The sequence below is a fragment of the Saccopteryx bilineata genome, chromosome 1, assembly GCF_036850765.1.
Source record: "Saccopteryx bilineata isolate mSacBil1 chromosome 1, mSacBil1_pri_phased_curated, whole genome shotgun sequence".
In the NCBI taxonomy this organism is placed as follows: Eukaryota; Metazoa; Chordata; class Mammalia; order Chiroptera; family Emballonuridae; genus Saccopteryx; species Saccopteryx bilineata.
Genome location: NC_089490.1, coordinates 85,472,834 through 85,493,164, shown reverse-complemented (window position 1 = coordinate 85,493,164; position 20,331 = coordinate 85,472,834). Strand labels below are relative to the sequence as shown.

Below are 20,331 nucleotides of genomic sequence, written 5' to 3'. Positions count from 1 at the left end.
GGCTCAGGAACGTTCCTGAGCAGCTCAAGGTCAAAGGGCCCATCATCTCGGAGCTGGGCCTGAAACTTGGGCCCCTGACTCTGGACTCCGTAGGCGCCCGCGCCCTGGCAGAACCGCGCTGAGTTAGAGCAATATCCTAACCACGGCGTGACTCACGCGCGAGCACAGCCACCCGCTGCTACCACCGGTCCCCTGAGACCCCCGCCCTGCCCCAGCCTAGAGAGTAAGAGGCCAGACTTGGATCCCGGGGAAGGGACCAGGGCTGGGATGCGGGCGCCATCCGCGGCCGGGCATCTCGAGCCTGCAGGTACAGCACCCCCGCGTGCCTCCCAGGCCGCCCGCAGCTGGGTGCCTGCTCCCGCGTGCGGACGCGCGGGTACCGTGGGAGGGGGAGGGGCTCTTGGTGGGGCCGGCGGGCGCGCGGGTCACGTGGTGCGGGTGGCAGCGGCGGCGGCGGCATCGGTGCGCGCGGGCAGGGGCAGCGCGGCGCCGAGAGAGCGGAGGCGAGGACCCGGGCGGGTGCGGCGGCGTGGGGCTCAGGGCGGCGCGGCCGGGCGGCGGGCCGGGCGGGTGGGCGGAGAGCGAGGAGGGGCGAGGCCCGGCTGCAGGGGCCGCTCGGCCCGGGAGGAGCCCGCGCCCGGCTCAGCCTTGCAGCCCCGCGCCCTGAGCATCTCCCGGGAGGAACGGAGACAAAGGAGGATTCATGTCCAAAGGTAGGGCGGCGGGCCGGGCCACCGGTACCCTCCGGGAGGAGGCTGCGGCCCCGAAAAGCCCCGCTGGAGGTGCTACCAGGGAGAGGGGTGCTGTGCGGAGGAGCCCACGCGCGGTGACATATGCACGGACATACGCACACACGGCTGCACACCCCCCAGGATATACATGCCCAGAGAAATTCACCCACAGGAACATGAAGAAATACAGACACACAACTTGGTGTGCCCCAGATGTGCACAGAAAGCCCCACACTGGGGCAGGAGCATACCAAGCCAGGCACACACATGCACACCACGCACAGGTATCAGGGCCATCTGCCACCAGATACAAGACATACGCGCTGACACATAGACAGACCCCTTCCCCCACACACAGACAGGCACCAGCTGGTGGTCTCCTAGGGAACTCGTTGTCCTCCCCAGAACAGGGATGTGGGGAGGTGTCCCAGGGCCCTTTGCTTCTGCAAATAGGAAAGGACTAAGATATCTTTTGTGATTCTTTCTCTGAGAGCTGGGGGCTGGAGAGCTGGGGTGGACTGGAATTGCCTCTGCGAGTGGAGGTTGGGGTTTGGGGAAGATCTTCAGCTCAGGAAGGAAGAGCCTCCCTAGCCCTCACCCCACTAAGCCAATAATGCAGGTGCTATTCTGGAAAGGTCTCCTCCCTCTGCTACCACCTTCCCAGCTAAGGGGTGGGGTCCCTGGGCCAAACAAAGACAAAGCCATTCATTTGCCTGTGAAAGAAAGCACCGGAGTCCTTGCTTAGCATGGTGACTGAGGTGCTTGCCAAGGTGCTATTTCTGTGGGGGACTCAGCCAGAACTGAGTCAGGTGGACAGTGACTCTTCCTTGAGCACTGATGGGGCAGGTGGCTCCTGGCATGGGGTGCTGCAGACTGATTACCCTCCCATTCAGGGCCCTAGGAGAGATGGGAGCCTATGAAGGGCTCCAAGGATCATTTAGGCAGGATGGCATACTTGAGCTAAGTCCTACTGTGACCCCTGAGCTCTTCCTTACCCTTGGGGAGCCAACCCCTTTTCAATTCCTGTTGTGGGGGAAGAAGCAGGTCTTTATTAACAGTCTGTGTAGGCCCCCTTGACTGTGGCCTACATACAAGAGCCATTTGCGGCAGGGGGTCAGCTGCTCTGCTAGAGGAGTTTCTGAGGGAGGAGAAAAGAATGCTTCCAGTGAGGCATTCATTCATTCACCATTCATTGCTGAGTGCCTGTGCTATAGTCGGTACGTTGGGGCACAGAGATCACTCAGGCATGGTCCTCGCCCTGAAGAAGGGTAAAAACTAGCATATGTTCAGTGACAGGTAATTTATGTCCATGCTTTTGTATAACCTTCATAGTGACCCAGCAAAGTGGGTACTATCCCCATTTTCCTGAGTAGAACAGTGAGGCTCCTAGGGACCACCCAACTGGGAATCAAGTCTGGGCTCCTCATCTGGGGTTGGTGGGTGGGACAGGCATGGGTAGGGGGAAAGGATGGAGCTCCAGAGCTCCAGAGCAGTATTTGTCCTGTGCCCTGGAGGTCTCTGTGTACTTGTCAGGCACCCTCACCAGAGAGTAGATCCTAGGGCACAATGACCTTGTCTGGGGTACAACAGAGTCCTTGGCATTTAGTATAGGTTTGGCTGGAGTAGGCTCCCATTTGACAGTACATGAAATGGCCTGACAGGGATGGATGGAATAAGTGAATGAATGAATACCAGGGTCTCAGGATCCGAAGCAGCACAGAGGGCATCTATACCAGATGGGAACGCAGAGGCTTTCCTGAGGGGTAGCCCTTGAGCCAATGGTGAAAGAAGAATGGCCGGGGCTAGAGTGGGCAAGGGTCTTCCAGCAAAGGTGGTGACACAGTGACCTGCCCCACATTTGCAGTACTTGTGGCTGGTGGTTGTTAGCATGTCACTGGTCTGTAACTGGTGTGTGTAGTTGGGGATGACTTGCCAGAAGGTGCTCCTTATGGTCTGCACAGTGGGTGTTAATAGGTGCTTGCTGGGAGAAGGAAGGTGATGTTTGCTCAGGACCGGACTTGCAGCAGGACCGGACTCCTGCCATAGCCCCTAGGAGTTGCCTTGGAGTCTGGTAGGCAGGTCCCTTCTTGCAGCCAGCATGTCTTTTGCGAATGGTCTTTAGGGGAGCTGCAGTTGATGGGCCAGGGCTGAACAGGCCATGGTGCGGGTACCCACTTTATAAGAATACTTAGAAAAACTCCCATAAATAAGTACAAGACGCACTTTCCAGGTGTGTAAAATGGGGTTACCTCTACACACACTCACACTCACAGATAGATCTATCTTACAACACAGATTGTGAAGACCAAATGGGCTCAGCTTTAGAAGCACAAGGGAAATGGGAAAGGCCTGCATAAGAGCATCTGGGCAGGGAAAATGGGCCATTGGCTCCGGTGCAGGTGAGCTGAGTGGGCCAGGATGCCATGTGCGGAGAGTGGGGGAGCAGGCCCGGCTGTGAGAGTCAGCTGCCGCGGGCTGCGCCAGCCTCTCTGCCAGCCTCCTGGCTAGCAGCAGCTTCCTGGGAAGCAGAAAGGAGCCCAGCGAGGCCCTGGGGAGGTCCTGAGGCTTTGTCAGATTTGGCTGTGTCTGAGAGTGACAAGGAAAGAACATTTTCCCATTGGGAGAAAGTGTTGCCAGGACCCGTTGAAGGACCAGGTGGTGGGGTATGAGAATCGCTGGGTTTAGGGGTGGGGGAGGGCAATGCTCCCATCCCCTTGCCCTCTCACCCACTGGCTGTTCCATCAGCCCTCCTGTAAACTTGAGACTGCAGGGTGGGGACCATGACCCATACATAGGATTCTAGAATTGCAGACTGGAAGGGGTGCTTGAGAGAGTGTAGAGTCCAATAATTGGGCAGTGTAATCAGCATCTGGGCGCCTTCCTTTGACAAGTGCTTTCACATGCACCATACGGCTTCATCTCCCCCTCTGACAACTCAGTGAACTTGAAAGGGGCGGGAGCAAGAGTAGCTGGAACTGTGGCCTGCTGTGTGGGGGCTTCTAGGCGTCATATTTCATGTAACGCTTGCCACAGTCTTAATCATGATCCTAAACCGTTTACAGATGAAGAAGCGGACTCCTGGGTGGAGGTGCTTCATCCAAGTCCACAGAGCTTGCAAGTGGTGGAGCCAGGCTCTTCCCACTTCCCCCCCCACACCTTGTTTTTTGGATGGGAAATGCGGCTGAAACCTAACCTGGTGGACAGTGGCCTGATGGGGAAAGGCCTAGATTTCTTTCGTGTGTGGAGATGCCTGTGACCTGCCAGACCCAGGGGGATGTGTGCCTTTCCTTGTGGAGCAGGGCTGTTCCTCAGCCTTGCCTTTCCTCTACCACCTTCCATCCCAAGAATACACTGTGTCATCTCATGCAAGTGACTGCTCCCACCTCGAGCAGTCCTCTCCCTGAGGTCAAAAGGGGAGACTTATTTCTTCTATAGATTCAAAACTATGGCTAGGAGGGTGCCAGGGGCTCCTCAGGGCACAGACACCCCTACTTTGCATCAGTGCTCATGGAACAGAGACAACACTGAGGCTGGGACACAGTAGTGATGCTTACTCTGCAGGGGTTGGGGTAGCCCCATTTACTTCTAAAAGAGAAAGCAACTGAGGTCAGTGACAAACAGGCAATAGATGTTAGGTTCAGAATTCTAAGTGGTCTTTGCCTCTTATTTGAGGAGGCAGGACTCAGGTTGAAATAACCCCAGACATCCTTAAACTGTGGCTCCTCAGAGGGCATTTGGCACTGTCTAAAGATATTTTGGGTTGTCACTACAAGGGGGAGCATCTAGTTGAGGCCTGGGATGCCACTGATCATCCTATAGTACACAGAACAGTCTCCACAATAATTATTCCACCCAGAATGTCATTAGTGCCAGGGGAGAAACTCCTGGTTAGGCACCCAGATGTGGTGCATTGGAGCAGTGAGTACATTTGAAGTGGCCCCAGCTACAGAGAACTAGTTCTGGTCCAGATTTTGCATCTGACTCGCTCTGTGTTCTTAGACAAGTCCTTTTCTCCAGGCCTCAGTCTCTTCATCTGTGAAATGAGGGGCCTGTACTGGATGACAGGTCCCTTCCAGTTCCAACTCTGTATGATTCTGTATCAAGAGAATAACACTGTGGCTTCCATGTGACCTCTGCAGCCCACCCCTCCCACCTTGGCTTTACAGGGCTCCCAGAGACCAGGACGGACGCAGCCATGTCAGAGCTAGTGCCTGAGCCCAGGCCTAAGCCGGCAGTGCCCATGAAGCCTGTCAGCATCAACTCCAACCTGCTGGGCTACATTGGCATTGACACCATCATCGAACAGATGCGTAAGAAGACTATGAAGACTGGGTTTGACTTCAACATCATGGTCGTTGGTATGGAATGCCATGAAGGCACCGGAGGCCTTGGCAGCAGGCAGCACTGAGGGTCCAGTTTCTCTCCCAAGGATAACTTCAGCCCTGGCTTCTCTAGGATAAGCTCTTTCTAGGAGGGAAGCTTTCATTGTGCTGATCACAAGGGCCTGTCCCCCTCTTCCCCTCAAGGGTCGCGGATTCAGGGGTTAGAGCTGTGGGTGGATGGGGAACCTAGTCCATCACCAGCTGGGCGTCCATAGACAGCCTTTAGCTCAGCCTGCTTTCAGATATGTGGCATGGGGGAATCATCAGTGTCCTTCCCCTGGGGGAAGATTGGATGGGGGGTGGTCTTATTTCTGACCTTTAGTAGTGCTGTAAAGCTTAGGGGAAAATTTTATAACATGGATCAGTAACTAAGTTATGTCACCAGGTCACAGAATGGTCTCAGTGAGATAGTCACTCTATTTCTGAAACAGGGACCTGGGGATCATCCTTCTTTATATTCTGATCCAATCAATGAAGTCCTGTCAATTTTACTTGTAAATATCTCTCATCTATCTGCTTCTCTCCATCTCCATTACTACTACCCCCCCTAGGCTGAGCCAGGCCTCTCACCTGGGCAGCCACAGCCACCTGACTCCATGCTGCTCAAATTAAAGGAGTTGGGCCAGACTGCAAACCATCTGGGAAATCTTGCTATAATAAATATTGGCTTGGCCAAACAGTGTACTTAGTGACTTAGTGCACTTACTTTCTGGTGCAAACTTCTCAGTAACAGATGGTTCATGGACTCTGGCCACAGGCCATACTTTGAGTGGTATTGACCGTTCTTCTGTATCCTTTCCTCTTCATTCCATTTTCCACCAGTGTCCAAATAATTTTTCCAACCTGAAAAACTCACCCAGCCACACATAATAAGTGTAAGGGTCTAAGCTGCTAGCCTGGTCTGGTACTACCTCTCTGCACATCTCTTACCACCTCCCGTGTAGCGTTCTGCTCACAAGGAGCAGCTCTCCTGGATGCTCTTGCCATGCTCTTTCCTACCTCTGAGCCTTTGCACGTGCTGTTTCCTCAGTCTAGAAGCCCCTTCTGGCTTCTCATGGCTCATTCGAAGTCACTCTTCAGTGTTCAGCTCAGTCAGTGCTTCTTCCTGGAAGTCCCCCTTGATCCCGAACAACTGGATTGGATTCCTTCAGTAAGCTGTTGGAACACCCTCTGGCGATCCCTTTCATAGTGGTTATGGCAACATGTTGTAATTGTCTGCTCCTGTTCTGGTCTCTGTCACACGAAATGGGTCCTTGACGGTAAGGATGATATCTCAGCACTCAACCTCCATTTCTAGCACAGCACTTGGCACTCCAGAACACTGGATAAACAAATGACCTTAGAAAACATCCAGCTGAGGATGGCAAATACGAGACAAGGGGCCACCTCTTTCCTCAGCAGCACCGTGGCAGATGCTGCTGCTGAGTCCTGGTGCACATCCAGTCTGAGCCCAGGTGTAGCCTCTGTAACATATTGGTCCAGGTGGCTACTACCAACTGATCAGTTGGAATGAGAAATACACCTTATTTGCCATCTCTGGCCTCATTCAGTCCCTTCCTTCCCGCCATGTTATTAGTCAAGAAACTAGACTGTCAAACAGGGCCATTCGTAGGTGTTCGGGGAAACAGCACAATTAGGTCTGGAACCTCAAGCTCTTGACACTGGACCTTGTTCTAATCCACCACAGAAATGCTCCAGACCAGAACTTCTGACTTCACTGTCCATCTGAGTCATCTGGAAGTCCCATTAAAATGCAGATTGTGAATGCTAGGGCTGGGTGGGGCTCCAGGTGATGCTGATGCCATTCATAGGTGGCAAAGCTTGCTGGGATTCGTTTTTAAAATTTTTTATTGATTGATTTTTAGAGAGAGGGGAAGGGAGAGAGAAAGAGAGAGATCAATTTGCTGTTCCGCTTAATCATGCTGTTATAGGTTGACTCTTGTATGTGCCCTGACTGGGGATCAAAACCCATCTCGGCATGCTGGGATGACGCTCTAACCAACTGAGCTCCCTGGCCAGGGCTGCTGTGATTCTTGTGCACATTAAAGTTTGAGAAGCACTGTTCAGACCAGTGGTTTCAAATGCCATTTAGTTGTGGAGCATCTTTTTATTTACTCCTTGGAATGAAATCTGTGGACCTGTGCGTGTAAAACTGTCCAAAAGAGCACCATGGTGAAGGAAGCGGAGGTAAGGGGCTGGTTCTGCCCACTCAGCTTCCTCTTCCTCCCACAGGGTCCTCTCTGGCATTTATCTCCGCAAGACACTAACTGCTACACTAAGATAAAGAGTGGATATGGGGCTGTGAGGTTCCCTGGGTTCCTGTCCTGGCCTTGCATTTATAAGCTATGTTACCTTACACATATTTTACATTAGGTGGGGATTAATCTCTCTGGGACCCCTTACACGGGGATTAAAGATAGCTCTGCTGTGGGATTTGCAAGGCACATTTTGCTAACAGTTGGAAGTGCATACACACTGAGACCATATCAGGATGCAAAGTAATTCTGTCATGACTTTTAGTATTATTGAAGACTAAAAACTTAAGCAAAAACAAAACAAAAAATCACTACACTAGGCAAATGCAGAGGTTGTCCCCTTTCCCAATGGTCCTGAGGCTCCAGGAAGGAGAGAATGTGGGATCTAACAGGTTGGCCCAGGCTTCTTCATCACACAGGAAACCATCCCCACTTGCTCGCAGGCCCTGTTCAGCCCCTCCCTCTCTAGTGAGTAGTCAGAAAGGACGTGGCCAGCTCTAGAATTCTTTAAGCTCCTGGGAGAGAACTGGATGCAAGATGTGGATGTGAGGTCTCCCTGCCTTCTCACCCTCCTGTCTTTCTCAGGTCAGAGTGGACTGGGCAAGTCAACGCTGGTCAACACGCTCTTCAAATCCCAAGTGAGCCGCAAGGCCTCCAGCTGGAACCGGGAGGAGAAGATTCCCAAGACAGTGGAGATCAAGGCTATTGGGCATGGTGAGGATGAGGCGGGGACCCCATGGGCTTTGGCCAGAGGGGCCTTTGCCAGAAAGGGGGAAGAATGGGACTTATTGGGGAAGGAAGTGAAAGGCAACCTCAATACAGAATAGAATTAAGCTCTAAACTCTATGGAGCCAACTCCTTAGACTGCAAGTCCTGAATGGGAGGAAGAAGGATTAGAAAGGAAAGAAATGGGGTTTGAGCTGGATAATAAGCCTGGGTGGGAAGCAGGGAGGTCATTCCAGGTGGAGGGGAAGCATGAACAAAGGTGTTGAGATGGGAAAGACCCTGATCTTGACTTTTCCGATAATTGATCCAGAACAAGGGAGAAACCTGGGTCGCCCTGGGCTGGTAGGCGGCGGGCTACCTGGCATCAGCTGGAAGAGTCACCTTCCTGGTGCCTTTTCTGTTTACTCCCCATCCTCTTCCCCAGTGATAGAGGAAGGCGGTGTCAAAATGAAGCTGACTGTCATTGACACCCCTGGCTTTGGAGACCAGATCAACAATGAAAACTGGTATGTGTTTGCCTGTGAGCTTTCTGCCCCAAAGACTGAAAGTACTGACTGCAGGCAGATTCATTCACGTTGTGAACCACGTGTAAGGAGACGAGGGCTGGACATGCAGGTGGAGGAGACAGTGCAGAGGGAATTCTGGCCACGGAATTGCCTGGAGATGGCAACGGGCCAGGGTGTACAGAACGAGGGGACTGGAGGTGCAAATCCAGGCTGACTGGAGACTGCGGCAGAGGGCTTGGCCTGGACAAAGAGAGGACGAGTGAGAAACAGGAGGGAGGGAAGTTGCCATGAGGTGACAGCCCCTGGGAAACCACAGAGCAAAGCTAGAGTCAGTGAACAGCCCCGAAAGGGGAGAATGTGCTTCCTGGAATGTAGACGTCTGCTTTCAGATAAGGATGGAGGCCACAGTACTTCTGTGAAGGAGCTGGGATCTGCCACTGACAGGCAGGGCCACCGAACAAGACAACTTAGAACAATCTTATGGAAGTGACTGAGTGCCTCTTTTCTGGCTATACACATGCTCCTTGATAAAGAAAAGTAGTAACGACAATGAGAATAGTCATGGTAGTGAATCGTTGCTGTGACTGAGCTCATTCTGTGTGCCGTTGCTATGTTAAGTACCGAACATCTGTCTGTTCTATCTGAGCCTACGTGCATCCCACTGGTCACCTGCTATCACTCCCATTTACTCATGAGACCACTGAGCCTCCGAAAGGGGCAGAGCCTTCTCCAGGGCCTCCCAGCTAATAACTAAGGGAGCTGGGGAAGGTGTTGAGTTGCTTTCTGCAGTATGGTGGGTTCTGCAGGCTTCAGAGGCTGGTGAGAGGGCTGGGTCCTCACAGAAATTCTAGCCTTGCCCACAAGGAAAGCCATCCATGGGGAGCTGAGGAGGAAAAGTCAGCAGGTACCCTAGACCCCCAGGGGAAATAGGAAATGAGATGGGCGTGAGAGGACTATGCCTAAGATGCACTCCCAGGTCCTGTCCTTCTGAGACATTCATCTGCTTTCTCCCCCCTCCCCCAAAGCTGGGAGCCCATTGAGAAGTACATCAATGAACAGTATGAGAAGTTCCTGAAGGAGGAGGTGAACATTGCCAGGAAGAAACGCATCCCTGACACTCGTGTCCACTGCTGCCTCTACTTCATCTCCCCCACGGGACACTCGTACGTACTAGGCCCACCCCCACCACGGGGCCTGGCTCTGCTTCACACCATCTGTGCCAGTTCTGTAGTTGCTGACCAATACCTAGACTCAGCTGAGGAGGGGCAGCCGGGCCCCAATACATTCATGGCCCTGTGAGTCCCCAGACTTTCCCCAAGAGAGTCTACTTCCTCGCCCGAAGAGTAAAGCTCACCAGCATCCTCCCCCACACTGCCCACTGGTGTTCTGGCACCAAAGCAAAGCATGATTATGCCTGTAGAAAGAAGTGGGTATATGTGAGCAGAGGACTTCTTATTTATTCAGTAGATACCTGCTTTGCACAGGCTGGGGTGGTGACAGCAAAAAGGGTGAAATGGCGGTTGTGGGGGGACAGAGCTACCGGATTTGGGCTGGTGTTTTGGGTGGGCTGTGGGGCCCCGCTATAGGTATCAATATTTGGAGGATGGCTAGCCTAGTGCTAGGTGTCTAGAAATGAAGGCTGGCAATAAGCAGGGCATGCTGGGAACTCACCATGCTGTGAGTAGCAGGTGGGCTGCCTGGAAGGGAGAGCTGGCAGAGGAGGGAAGAGATTCACATGGGCAAGCAGCAACTTCCTGCTGGCAGAGGTCTCAACTTATTACTAAGCCCAGTCGCTGAACCAGAGTTCAATCCTTGAGAGGTTAGCACAAGCAAGGCAGGCCCCAAATTTTGGAGGAATCGGGTACTCAGCAGGTGTTCAATGGTGGGGCCCAGGAGCTCGGTAAAATGGTTAGCTTCATCCCTGCCTAGAACCTGGATTCAGTATCTGCAAGGCAGCAGACTGCCTGACTTAATAAGTCCCCTGGACTACAAACTGGAGCCAGATTGGAGTCCCAGAGCCTGGGGGAAGCTGGGCCCTCAGATAGGGTGGGGCAGAGGCCGCAGTTGGGCTCCTGCAGGACTACATGGTGGGGGGAGGGGGTCTGTCACAACAAGATACACACAAGCAACCTGACACCAGGACAGAGTGGGGGACAGAGCTGTTTACAGGTCAGAAAGATGCTGGGAGGGAGTGGTCTGAATGGGGCCTAGAGAGGGCAGGATTTGAAGAGTAGGGGAGATGGTGGGTTGTACATGGGCAGAGATGGGGCCTGTTCTGCAGATGATAAGATGGTGGGTATATGTCAAGAGAGAGAGCAGACTCTTGGTCTCAGCCAGGTTCCCAGCTCAGTCCTCTTGTCCCAAGGCTGGCCCTGCAGTGGTGGCCATGGCTGAATGTGGGAGGGCAAGGTGGCTCTGACATTCCGCTTTTTCTGGGCCCCAGCCTACGACCTCTCGATCTGGAGTTCATGAAACACCTCAGCAAAGTTGTGAACATCATCCCCGTCATTGCTAAGGCCGACACCATGACCCTAGAGGAGAAGTCTGAGTTCAAGCAAAGGGTGAGAAGGCCCCCTCCTCCTCTCTCTGTCCCTGTCCCCACTTCCCCTCCTCTGGTCCAAGATTCTCCTATCATTCATTATTATGTTCCACCCCTTCCCACGTAGCTCTTACATAACCATTGAAGAGACTGGGCTGGCAGTGTCTGGGGATCACTGGTGATGAGAAGTTAGTGTGTCTTCAGGCTGCCTCCTTCCCACCCTCCAAACTGATTTCTAAAGGCCACTGAATACATAAATCACCATGGACATGAGAAACCACTCCTCAATGTTAGGATGCTTGAAGGACTAGCCTAATTAATTAAAGCCCTTTAGTGCTTATTGGTGTCTTCTATAAACTCCTCTACTCAAAGCATCCAGGTAGGGATGGGGGTGGGAGGATGCGAAAGAGGTATAATGGCAGTTGCTGCCTTCATGTAAAACATTGAAGAGGTCCTGGATAGCTTCCTGGAGGAGGTGAGACTAAAGCCACGCTTCGGAAGAGGGCAAACAGAGGCATGGGGTGGGGGGACTCACCTCTCTTCCCTGCAAACAGGAATGTGACACGTAGTGGCATGTGCACTGCCCATGTGAAATCTACTCAGAGGTGCTGCTTGTCAAATCTGAACCTAACAGACCTTGAGGTGAACAAGCTGCAACTCCAGACTATTCCTCTTCTCAGGCTGGGGTTCACACGTACTCAGGATCATCCTGCTGCCCGGGGCCTCAGAGTCTGGAGGTATCTGTGGGCTCTCAAGGCTGTGTTCATTCCTCTGACTTAAGCACACATGACACCACACACCACACATACACTCACCTCCCATTATCCTGACACTTGGCTACCTTGCTTCTTTTCCTCACCTCTAGGTTCGCAAGGAGCTTGAAGTAAATGGCATTGAATTCTATCCCCAGAAGGAATTTGATGAGGATTTGGAGGACAAGACAGAGAATGACAAAATTCGGGTGGGTGCATGAGGCTCCGTCCATCACCGATGCCCCCCTTGGTACCTGTGGGGTGTGTATCACGTCCTGCTCTGGCTTCCCACTTGCTTTCCCCTTCCTTACCCGCTTCCTCACCCTGCCTGACCCAGACCAGAAGTGATGTTGGAGAGGATGAGAACTAGGGGCCCTGGCCAGGACTGTGAACCCTGCACTCATAGCCAATGCTCCCGTCCATCCCCAGACCACACAAAAGCCTCTTCTTCCCACAGGGCTTGGCAAAGCTAGGGTATAGGGTGTTGGAAGGGCACAGGCAGGAAAAACATTAAGCCAGGGTGCAAGGCATCTATGCTCCATCAGAGCTCTGCCTCAGTTTCCCCTCTGTAAAATGTAGAGTCAGACTAGGTGAGTGGCTTATAGTTTTGGGGTTTTTTTTTAACCTAGAAGAACCCTTTAAAGAAGTTAAATGTCAGACCGAACTCCAATATAGAAAACATAAAAATAGAACTGCTTTGGCTAAGTGACATGGCCACACAGGCCCTGGAGAAAACCATCAATCTATGTGATTTCTAAGGTCCCCCTCAATTCTAAACTTCTACAATGCTGGGATTCTACCCCAGAATCTTGAGTTCTAGTCTGGACTTTTCTACTAACCCATTGTCACGTGGGACATATCACTCACTCTCTTTGGTCTTGAGTCTCCTCCTCCGGCAAGTGTGGGTAATCTAATCTCATCATCCGAGGCAATAGAGTCAGGAAGTTGGTCAGTTAATTGAAGAAATCATTTTAAAAATGATATATACAAATCCTAAATGTTTTAAAATAATTATTTTATTAAATTATGTAGTTAAAATAACTTAAACCATGCATGTCGCATTCATTGAAAGTGCTTTTCATGTAGTGACAATGCCTCTTCTTTGAGATTAAGTTCACACTTCATGCAACAATGACTCACCTTGATTGAGTTTTTCGGAAACATTCAACTTAATTTTCAGAAAAACAGCTCTCTATACTCATATGTCCTCAGCTTATATAGTAGTTAATTTATCCAATTATGACAACAAGCACACATCAGGCAAATCCATCTGGGAACAAAGAGTTAGCTCTCAGTGAATGTACAACCCATGTGGTGGAGCAGAGAGTACTATGCCTTCAGGCTCTGACAGGTCAGCGGAGATGGGCCTCTGCCCTTAGGTTTCATGGGAGATGGTGTAAAGCATGTTACTTTGGCTGTCAGCTGGGTGGGTATCATATAAGAGAGGTCCGTGCATCCTAGCTAGCTCACAGAGTTGTTCCAGATCAAACCAAGCATGTGAAGTGCTATGAAAAGTCCTAAGCATTTTTCTGTTGAAGGAAAGCTGACTTATTGAGGCTGACCAGTGAGGCAGGGGTATAGTCAGGACTTGGGACTCCCAGGCCAGTACTCTTTTTAAACCACAAGAGCCTTGCCCTTGCCATCAGTGGGACCACTGAACAAACCTCAGAAATGTGCAGATCAAGGTTGGGGGCCCAGGACCATATACCAGCCTGCCCTTGGAGGCCCAGGGTATAGAGAATGACATGCACGTGTCTGGTTTGTCAGCAGGAAAGCATGCCCTTTGCTGTGGTTGGAAGTGACAAGGAATACCAAGTGAATGGCAAGCGGGTCCTTGGCAGAAAAACTCCTTGGGGGATCATTGAAGGTAATTCAATGCGTCCCTTTGAAGAACTGGCTGCTGGCCAATTATGCTTATTTTTTAAGCATGTCTAGGTCAAGGCACTGTCCTAGGATGTAAAATACAAGAAGAGTGCCCAGAAGACCCCGCCAGAAGGAGCTTACAGTCTAATTGAGAAATGAGACTCACAAGGCAGGAAGCAATAAAAGACCAATTTAGCACCTGTCTGGGAGGCACTGACTCAAATGTCAAGGGTCTTCAGAACATGGAGAGATTAATAAGGACTGGAAACGCCAGAGAAAGCTTTTCACATGAAAGAGGATGTGATCTGACAAACTGCTGAAGGGTTGCTCAGATGTTGCTGTTTTTGCTTTATTATAAATGGATGTGACCTTGAGAACGTCATAACGATTCTGAAAGTTTTCAAAGAATCACTTCAATGATTTCATTATAGTAACCCTCTGAGGGGAGCAGTGTGGGTGTGGCTTTCAGAGCACTTGCTGCCCAGACTCTTGAATCTCAGACAGGTTAAGTGTCTTGCCCAAATCCCTTGACTTGTTAGTGGTGAAACTTAGATTTTAGAGCTGGATATTTTGATTCCAAAATTAAGTCCATCCCATTGTATCTCTCATTTACCTATAACATTTTGTTGGGATTTTTAAAAATATCATCTGCCTTGAATTGGAATTCTTTATAAGAGTGCCTGTCCTACCAACTAGATTGTGAGACAAAATGGTTCATGTCTTAATCCTCTTCTGCTCCCACAGTCCTTGGCAGGTGATTTGCAAATAGTAGGCACTCAATCTATATTGAATTAGATTTATCATGTGGTACATGGCCTTTTGTTTAAATTTTCAAAAATTTATTGATTTTAGTGAGAGAGAAACATCAATTTGTTGTTCCACTTATTTATGCATTCATTGGCTGATTCTTGTATGTGTCCTGACCAGGAATCAAACCCACAACCTTGGCATATCAGGATAACACTCTAACCAGCTGAGCTATCTGGCCAGAGTGTGCTTGGCCTTTTTAAAGGTGGCTCAATTGTCACCTAACCAGGCGGTGGTACAGTGGGTAGAGCATCAGACTGGGATGCAGAGAACCCAGGTTTGAAACCCCGAGGTCGCCAGCTTGAGCACGGGCTCACCAGCTTGAAGCCCAAGGTCCCTGGCTTGAATCCAGTGTTTCTGGCTTGAGCAAGGGGTCATTCACTCTACTGTAGCCCCCTAGTCAAGGCACATATGAGAAAGCAATCAATGAACAACTAAGGAGCTACAACAAAGAATTGATGCTTCTCAGTTCTCCCTCTTCCTATCTGTCCCTCTCTCTGTCTGACATACACACACACACACACACACACACACACACACACACACACGTGGCTCGATTGTTATTTTCTATGTTTTATGGTCTTCCAATCTGATTATAAGCTCCTTAAGGATAGGAATTGTGTCTTAGGCCTTGGGCAAGTTTCTCAGACTCTATGTATATTCATTTCCTTTTCTATAAAATGGGAAATATAATAGTCCCTATAAGCTGTTATTTCACAGAGTCTAGAACAGTATTGTGCCATTGTAGCTGCTTAATAAATGTTTGTTCAGTAAATAAAATTCAGCGCACTGAACCTCTGGGTTGGTTACAGTAGCCTGTGGCTCTTTTTAAATGCGTCCATGTCATGAATAGAGGTGCACCTGCTCGGTATTGCTGCATTAGTGAGATGACACTCTTTTGTTTCACTTTGTTTTGTTTGCAGTGGAAAACCTCAGCCACTGTGAGTTTGCCCTGCTTCGAGACTTTGTCATCAGGTAAGATGTGCCCTTGCCCTCAGATGGCAGGCTTCATGATTTGGGATCAGGAGGCCATCTGTTCAGATCCACTTCCTCAGTCTGCAGGTCTTTCTGATGAGCTTGCTGCCCCAGTTCCAGCTCCCATTCTGAAGCACAAGGACTGAGGAAATAGCATTGACTCTCAGGGGTCAGTCCCGCTGGGTCCAGGCTATGGAAGTGAAATGTTAACCTTGGCTGTAGGTCCCCTCTTCCTCCTCCCACCCCTAATCGTATTCTTCTCTCTTTTTACCTGTGTTCCTCAGGACCCACCTCCAAGACCTCAAGGAAGTGACACACAATATCCACTATGAGACCTACAGGGCCAAGCGGCTCAATGACAATGGAGGCCTCCCTCCGGTGAGCGTGGACACAGAGGAAAGCCACGACAGTAACCCATGATGACCCTTTCTCTATATCATCACACATACCCACTTCTCCACACACACATCCCAAATACCACCACCAACCACATTCTTCCTCTCTACTCTGTCCCACGGGCCTGTCTGGTATTTATGGAGCATCTTGTCTAGAGTGTGTGTGTGTGTGTGTGTGTGCGCGCGCGCGCGCGTGCAAGCGTGCACCTGGAGTGTGTGCTGCTCGTGTGTTCAAGGGTGAGGTATTTTCACTACCCTCCCTGGAAAGTCCCTTGTAAGTTTGGTTCTCCATGGCTGTCCATTATCTGTCTCCTTTCCTGTGTCCCAGAACAAAGCCGTTTGCCTCACTCAAGAAGTCTGGGGAGGTTTCATTTAGAAATGAGGGTGCAGGTGAGCCACAGGTAACTCTTTCTTATCTCTGAACCTGCCTACACACTGCAACTGCAGAGATTCTCCAAGGATGGGCTGCAGAGCGACGCCTGGGAGGGGGTGAGGAGTGCGGACATAACCCTCCCTGGAAGCTCGGGTGGTCTGGGGTGGCCAAGGCTTCCTGGGAAAAGGGAGGTCAGGTGGCAGCAGAGAAGTAGGCCAAGCTGGGCACCTGCAGGAAGAATGAGTGCCTAGAAGTGGAGACTAGAGCTCCACTCTTTGGTCTGTGTTGCATTCACTGTCCAAAAGCTACTTCCTGTCTGCGTCACAAACTGCTGTTTTCCACAGGTCACACTTACCGTGGCTCCCACTATCTCTTTTTCCCTCAGTTCTTCCTTGTCCTTCCCTCACTTCTTTCACTTTCTTTTAGACTAATCCACTTTAGCTACATTTCTATATTTAGAATTTATGCCCAGTCTACTTCCAAAAATGATGTTAGGCCACCTTAAAATAAAATCATAGCTAAAGGCATGGGACAGTACAGACTGGGATTACAAGAAATCAGATCCAGAGAGAGGAATGGGAAAGCATCGTGTGTGCCATGGTGCGTTGAGCCTGGCCCTGAGCTGGTGGGCAGCCTGGCCAGAGGAGGAGACACAGCTGGTACCGTGCTTCCCAGGGTCTGCTTAAAGAAGCACGCAGGCTGGTCAAGTAAGACAGACACCCTTTTTTAGGCATTCAGTACTAGGAGAATTGACTCTAAAGAAGTATCAAGAACACTAAACAATATTTGTCTTTCTTGTGGTTTGGCTTCAGAGCCAGATTTTAAACGACACCTCCTTTCTCTACGTTAGGATTCTTCCTCCTTCAAGCTGGCTTCTCTGTTGCTTCCTTCTTTTCATATATACTTGACACTGCATCCCGCTTTCCTCCTCTTCTGTTCTCTCTCGCTTTTGTGCTGAAGCCAATTGTGTGTTGGTCTGTCTTTCTCTGCTGCTTTTCCCTGTCCCCCTCCTGATACCTGTAAACACTTCCAGCAACACCCATGCCATGCATTTAGCCTTTTTTTTTTTTTGCTTTTCTGGTCAGCCTTGTATTTATTAATGCATAGATATCTGATTTACTTACAAACAAGTTACTCTTTCTCCTTTAGTCATTGAGGTAGCTAAAATTGGGAGCTGGGGAAACAATTTAGCTTTAGGCAAGGGAAAACACCAAGGGACACAGTTTACAGTGACTTTATCCAGCCTCCTTCCTGTTCCATGTCCTGATCCACCCCTAGGTGTTGTCAGGTCCTCTGTAAATCCCAGCATTTATAGTCCCTTTTCACTCAGGTGCTAGGAAAACACAAAGACTTAATTAAGACCATGATTCAGTGCACCAGGTGGAAGAAGTGGGTGATAGGTCACCAGTGATCCTAAACCCTATAGTCTCAATCTTTTCTGGAGCCTCTTTACCAACTCAACCCACACCCTCCCATGCCTGCAGAATCGGCACTTGTCAGGATAGAACAGCAGCAGGGTTACAGCCCAGAGGTTGCTACATTTCAACAGAAGAGGGATCCCTGGCTTATACAATGAGCAGTCCAATATGGAGATGCAGGATTAGACCTCTAGGACTAGCAGGGAAGATCTAGGGGTGGTGGTGGTGGTGGGCATTGGAATGGCTGAGTAGGAGAATGATGTTTGGTGCCCCTAACCCATGATCTCAGCCTCCCTGGAGGAGCTGTTTTTATGTCTGGTGTCCACACCCTCAACAATTCTCAACCCCCCTGCAGGAAGAAGGCCTGAGCTCTGTCCTTCCACCAGTGCCAGCCATCCCCTGCCCCACTGCTGAATGAAGGCCATTGCAAGTGCTGCTTCTCCCTCCATTCCTCTCAGCTGTTAATTGCTGCAGGGCCATGACCTTTTTAGGGCTGTGTTTCTTCAGCCCACCTCCACAGCCCCTCTCTCTCTGACCCTTAGCAGGTGAGAGAGGCCAGCTGCTTTAGTATAGTCGCCTTTTTCCCTTTACCCAAACACCTCTCCCCCAGTGAACGGAGTTCTCCCCAGCACTGCCCTCCATCATCTGTGTCAGCTGGTCCCAGCTCATCTGTAGGGTGGGGTGAAAGAACTCATCAAGAGCCTCTGCCCTTGCAAACCCATGCCAGCTACTTGTAACCATCTTGAAGGGAAGTGGCATCACTCCCTGTCCATCTGCATGAGCTTCTCTTGGCTTCCTTAAAGGTTTAAGAAAGCCACTTTTTTGCTTGTCAGACTCGTTGACATTAACTGTGTGAGCCCCGATGTGGGACAAGGGTGTCTCCTTCATTGCTTAAAGCTTATTTATAAGGATGGGTCACTACATATGCAGGGGAGCAAGGGCTAGGATCTCTCCTTTAAAAATCACCACTTGTGGCTGGCCCAGAGTGTGGTTACACATCCTCCCCACCCCATTATGCAGCCACTTAGGAAGAGTGGTTTCCCCAAAGAGACATTTCTTGAGTTGACTTCCTTATCCTCAATCTTAAAAAAATTAAACACAGACAAAAACAAAAAAACAAAACACCAAAAAGACCTCCAGAACCCCATGAAATATGAACTCTAGGAAGAAAAAAAACCCACCCATCTATCTACTTAGCAATAAGAGGGATCTTTTCCCACCTACCCTATTCCCATCCTCCACCTCTACCCTGTTAATGTGAGTAATGAGTTAGCCTGGCCACAACTGGTCACTGTGGGCTAGTGGGGAATACCCAATAAAGGGCGAAGGCCCTGATCAGATGCATGAATGTTTGCGAATGTCGGCTGCCACTGCCCCACACACTGTGTCTTTATGGAATCTCCCCTGCCTGCCTCTCCCCATCTCCACCTGGACACAATTTGCTCAAAGGCTGGTGACCTGTGGGCCATACATCTACAACCAAGTCTTGATGGAGCAAGAGGCCCAAGCCTAGGGGATGCAAGAACGACCCATTTCTTAAATGTTACCAGTCTCAGCCAACCTTTTGGTAAAATTATGGTTCAGTTTCCCAATTGAAAACAAGCCAACAACACTCAAACTGGTTGTGTAAATGTTGCTAGACTTTATGTGTTGTACAACTAAACATTGCTGTTTGAACAATAACTGCTTGGCCTGTGTCTTATTTGTGTTCCTCACTCCTTGGCCAAATAGACATTACATCATCTCACCCATGTGTGGAAGGTGAAACAGGGACTGTCTTTGTAGGAGGAGCTACAGACATTAAAGATAGGATACATTTTGTGAGGTCAGCTTATCTTTAGTTGTCATGAGGTTGGACCCATCATTATTCTCTGGGACTTTTTTATCCAAAATGAGTGAAAATGTTTATTTTCTTTATTTTTAATTTTTTTTTCCCCTTCAGCTAATTTTTCAAGCTTTTGTCCTTTTTTTCTCCTGAAGGCATTAAAACTAAGTCTATCAAAGAGTGAATCTATCTTACCTAGACACCTGCCTACTTTACAATAAATGCTTTTGGTTAAGAATTTAAATTTAAGGCACTAGCTTGTCTCTTTTTCAAATTAAACTAATCCTGCCTCGCTTTGAGGTTCATACTGCCTTCTGTAGCCAGAAAGTAACACAACTCTCACTGGTATATTCTTTAAATTTGAACATTATGACCATATATGTAATTGTGTTTAGGGGGCCTCAATATTCTGTAGGGTGAGTGCAAGGTATAGATAAATGGTAAGGGGTCAAGACTGGAGGAAAACAAGTTAGGAGTGCAACACCACACCCGGATAGAGAGAAGTGTGATTTGAGTGATAGAGCAGTTTTTTGAACTTAAGATATGGCCCTGGCCAGTTGGCTCAGTAGGTAGAGTGTCAACCCAGCGTGTGGAAGTCCTGGGTTCGATTCCCCATCAGGGCACACAGGAGAAATGACCATCTGCTTCTCCTCCCCTCCTCTTTCTCTTTCTCTCTCTACCTCTCCTGCAGCCATGGCTTGATTGATTGGAATGCATTGGACCCAGGCATTGAGGATGGCTCCCCCGGAGCCTCTGCCTCAGGTGCTAAAAAATAGCTCAGCTG

The 20,331-nt window shown here is 50.0% G+C and overlaps 1 protein-coding gene across 4 annotated transcripts; it reads left to right on the top strand.

Annotated features, from left to right (window-relative positions):
* Window positions 1-238: 238 nt before the first annotated feature.
* Window positions 239-19,437, top strand: SEPTIN3 (septin 3). 4 transcript variants are annotated; one of them, XM_066256552.1, is made up of 11 exons: window positions 239-307; window positions 4,898-5,089; window positions 7,954-8,082; window positions 8,519-8,600; window positions 9,626-9,763; window positions 11,044-11,161; window positions 12,005-12,100; window positions 13,662-13,758; window positions 15,485-15,536; window positions 15,821-15,914; window positions 18,078-19,437. In XM_066256552.1, exons 1-11 carry the CDS (start codon window positions 268-270, stop codon window positions 18,138-18,140), a joined length of 1,101 nt encoding a protein of 366 aa, XP_066112649.1. In that variant the 5' UTR covers window positions 239-267; the 3' UTR covers window positions 18,141-19,437. The 4 variants fall into 4 exon arrangements, with proteins under 4 accessions (XP_066112649.1, XP_066112640.1, XP_066112669.1 ...); XM_066256543.1 differs by having other exon boundaries at window positions 13,659-13,758; window positions 18,078-19,435; XM_066256572.1 differs by lacking the exon at window positions 239-307 and adding an exon at window positions 537-713 and having other exon boundaries at window positions 18,078-19,436.
* The last annotated feature ends 894 nt before the right edge of the window (window positions 19,438-20,331 follow it).

Excerpts from the sequence above, each read along its gene's own strand:
- SEPTIN3 (XM_066256543.1), top strand. The coding sequence starts at position 268 with ATGCGGGCGCCATCCGCGGCCGGGCATCTCGAGCCTGCAG. Across the intron at positions 11,162-12,004 it reads AGTCTGAGTTCAAGCAAAGG|GTTCGCAAGGAGCTTGAAGT; the intron begins GTGAGAAGGCCC and ends CCTCACCTCTAG. Across the intron at positions 12,101-13,658 it reads CAGAGAATGACAAAATTCGG|CAGGAAAGCATGCCCTTTGC; the intron begins GTGGGTGCATGA and ends CTGGTTTGTCAG.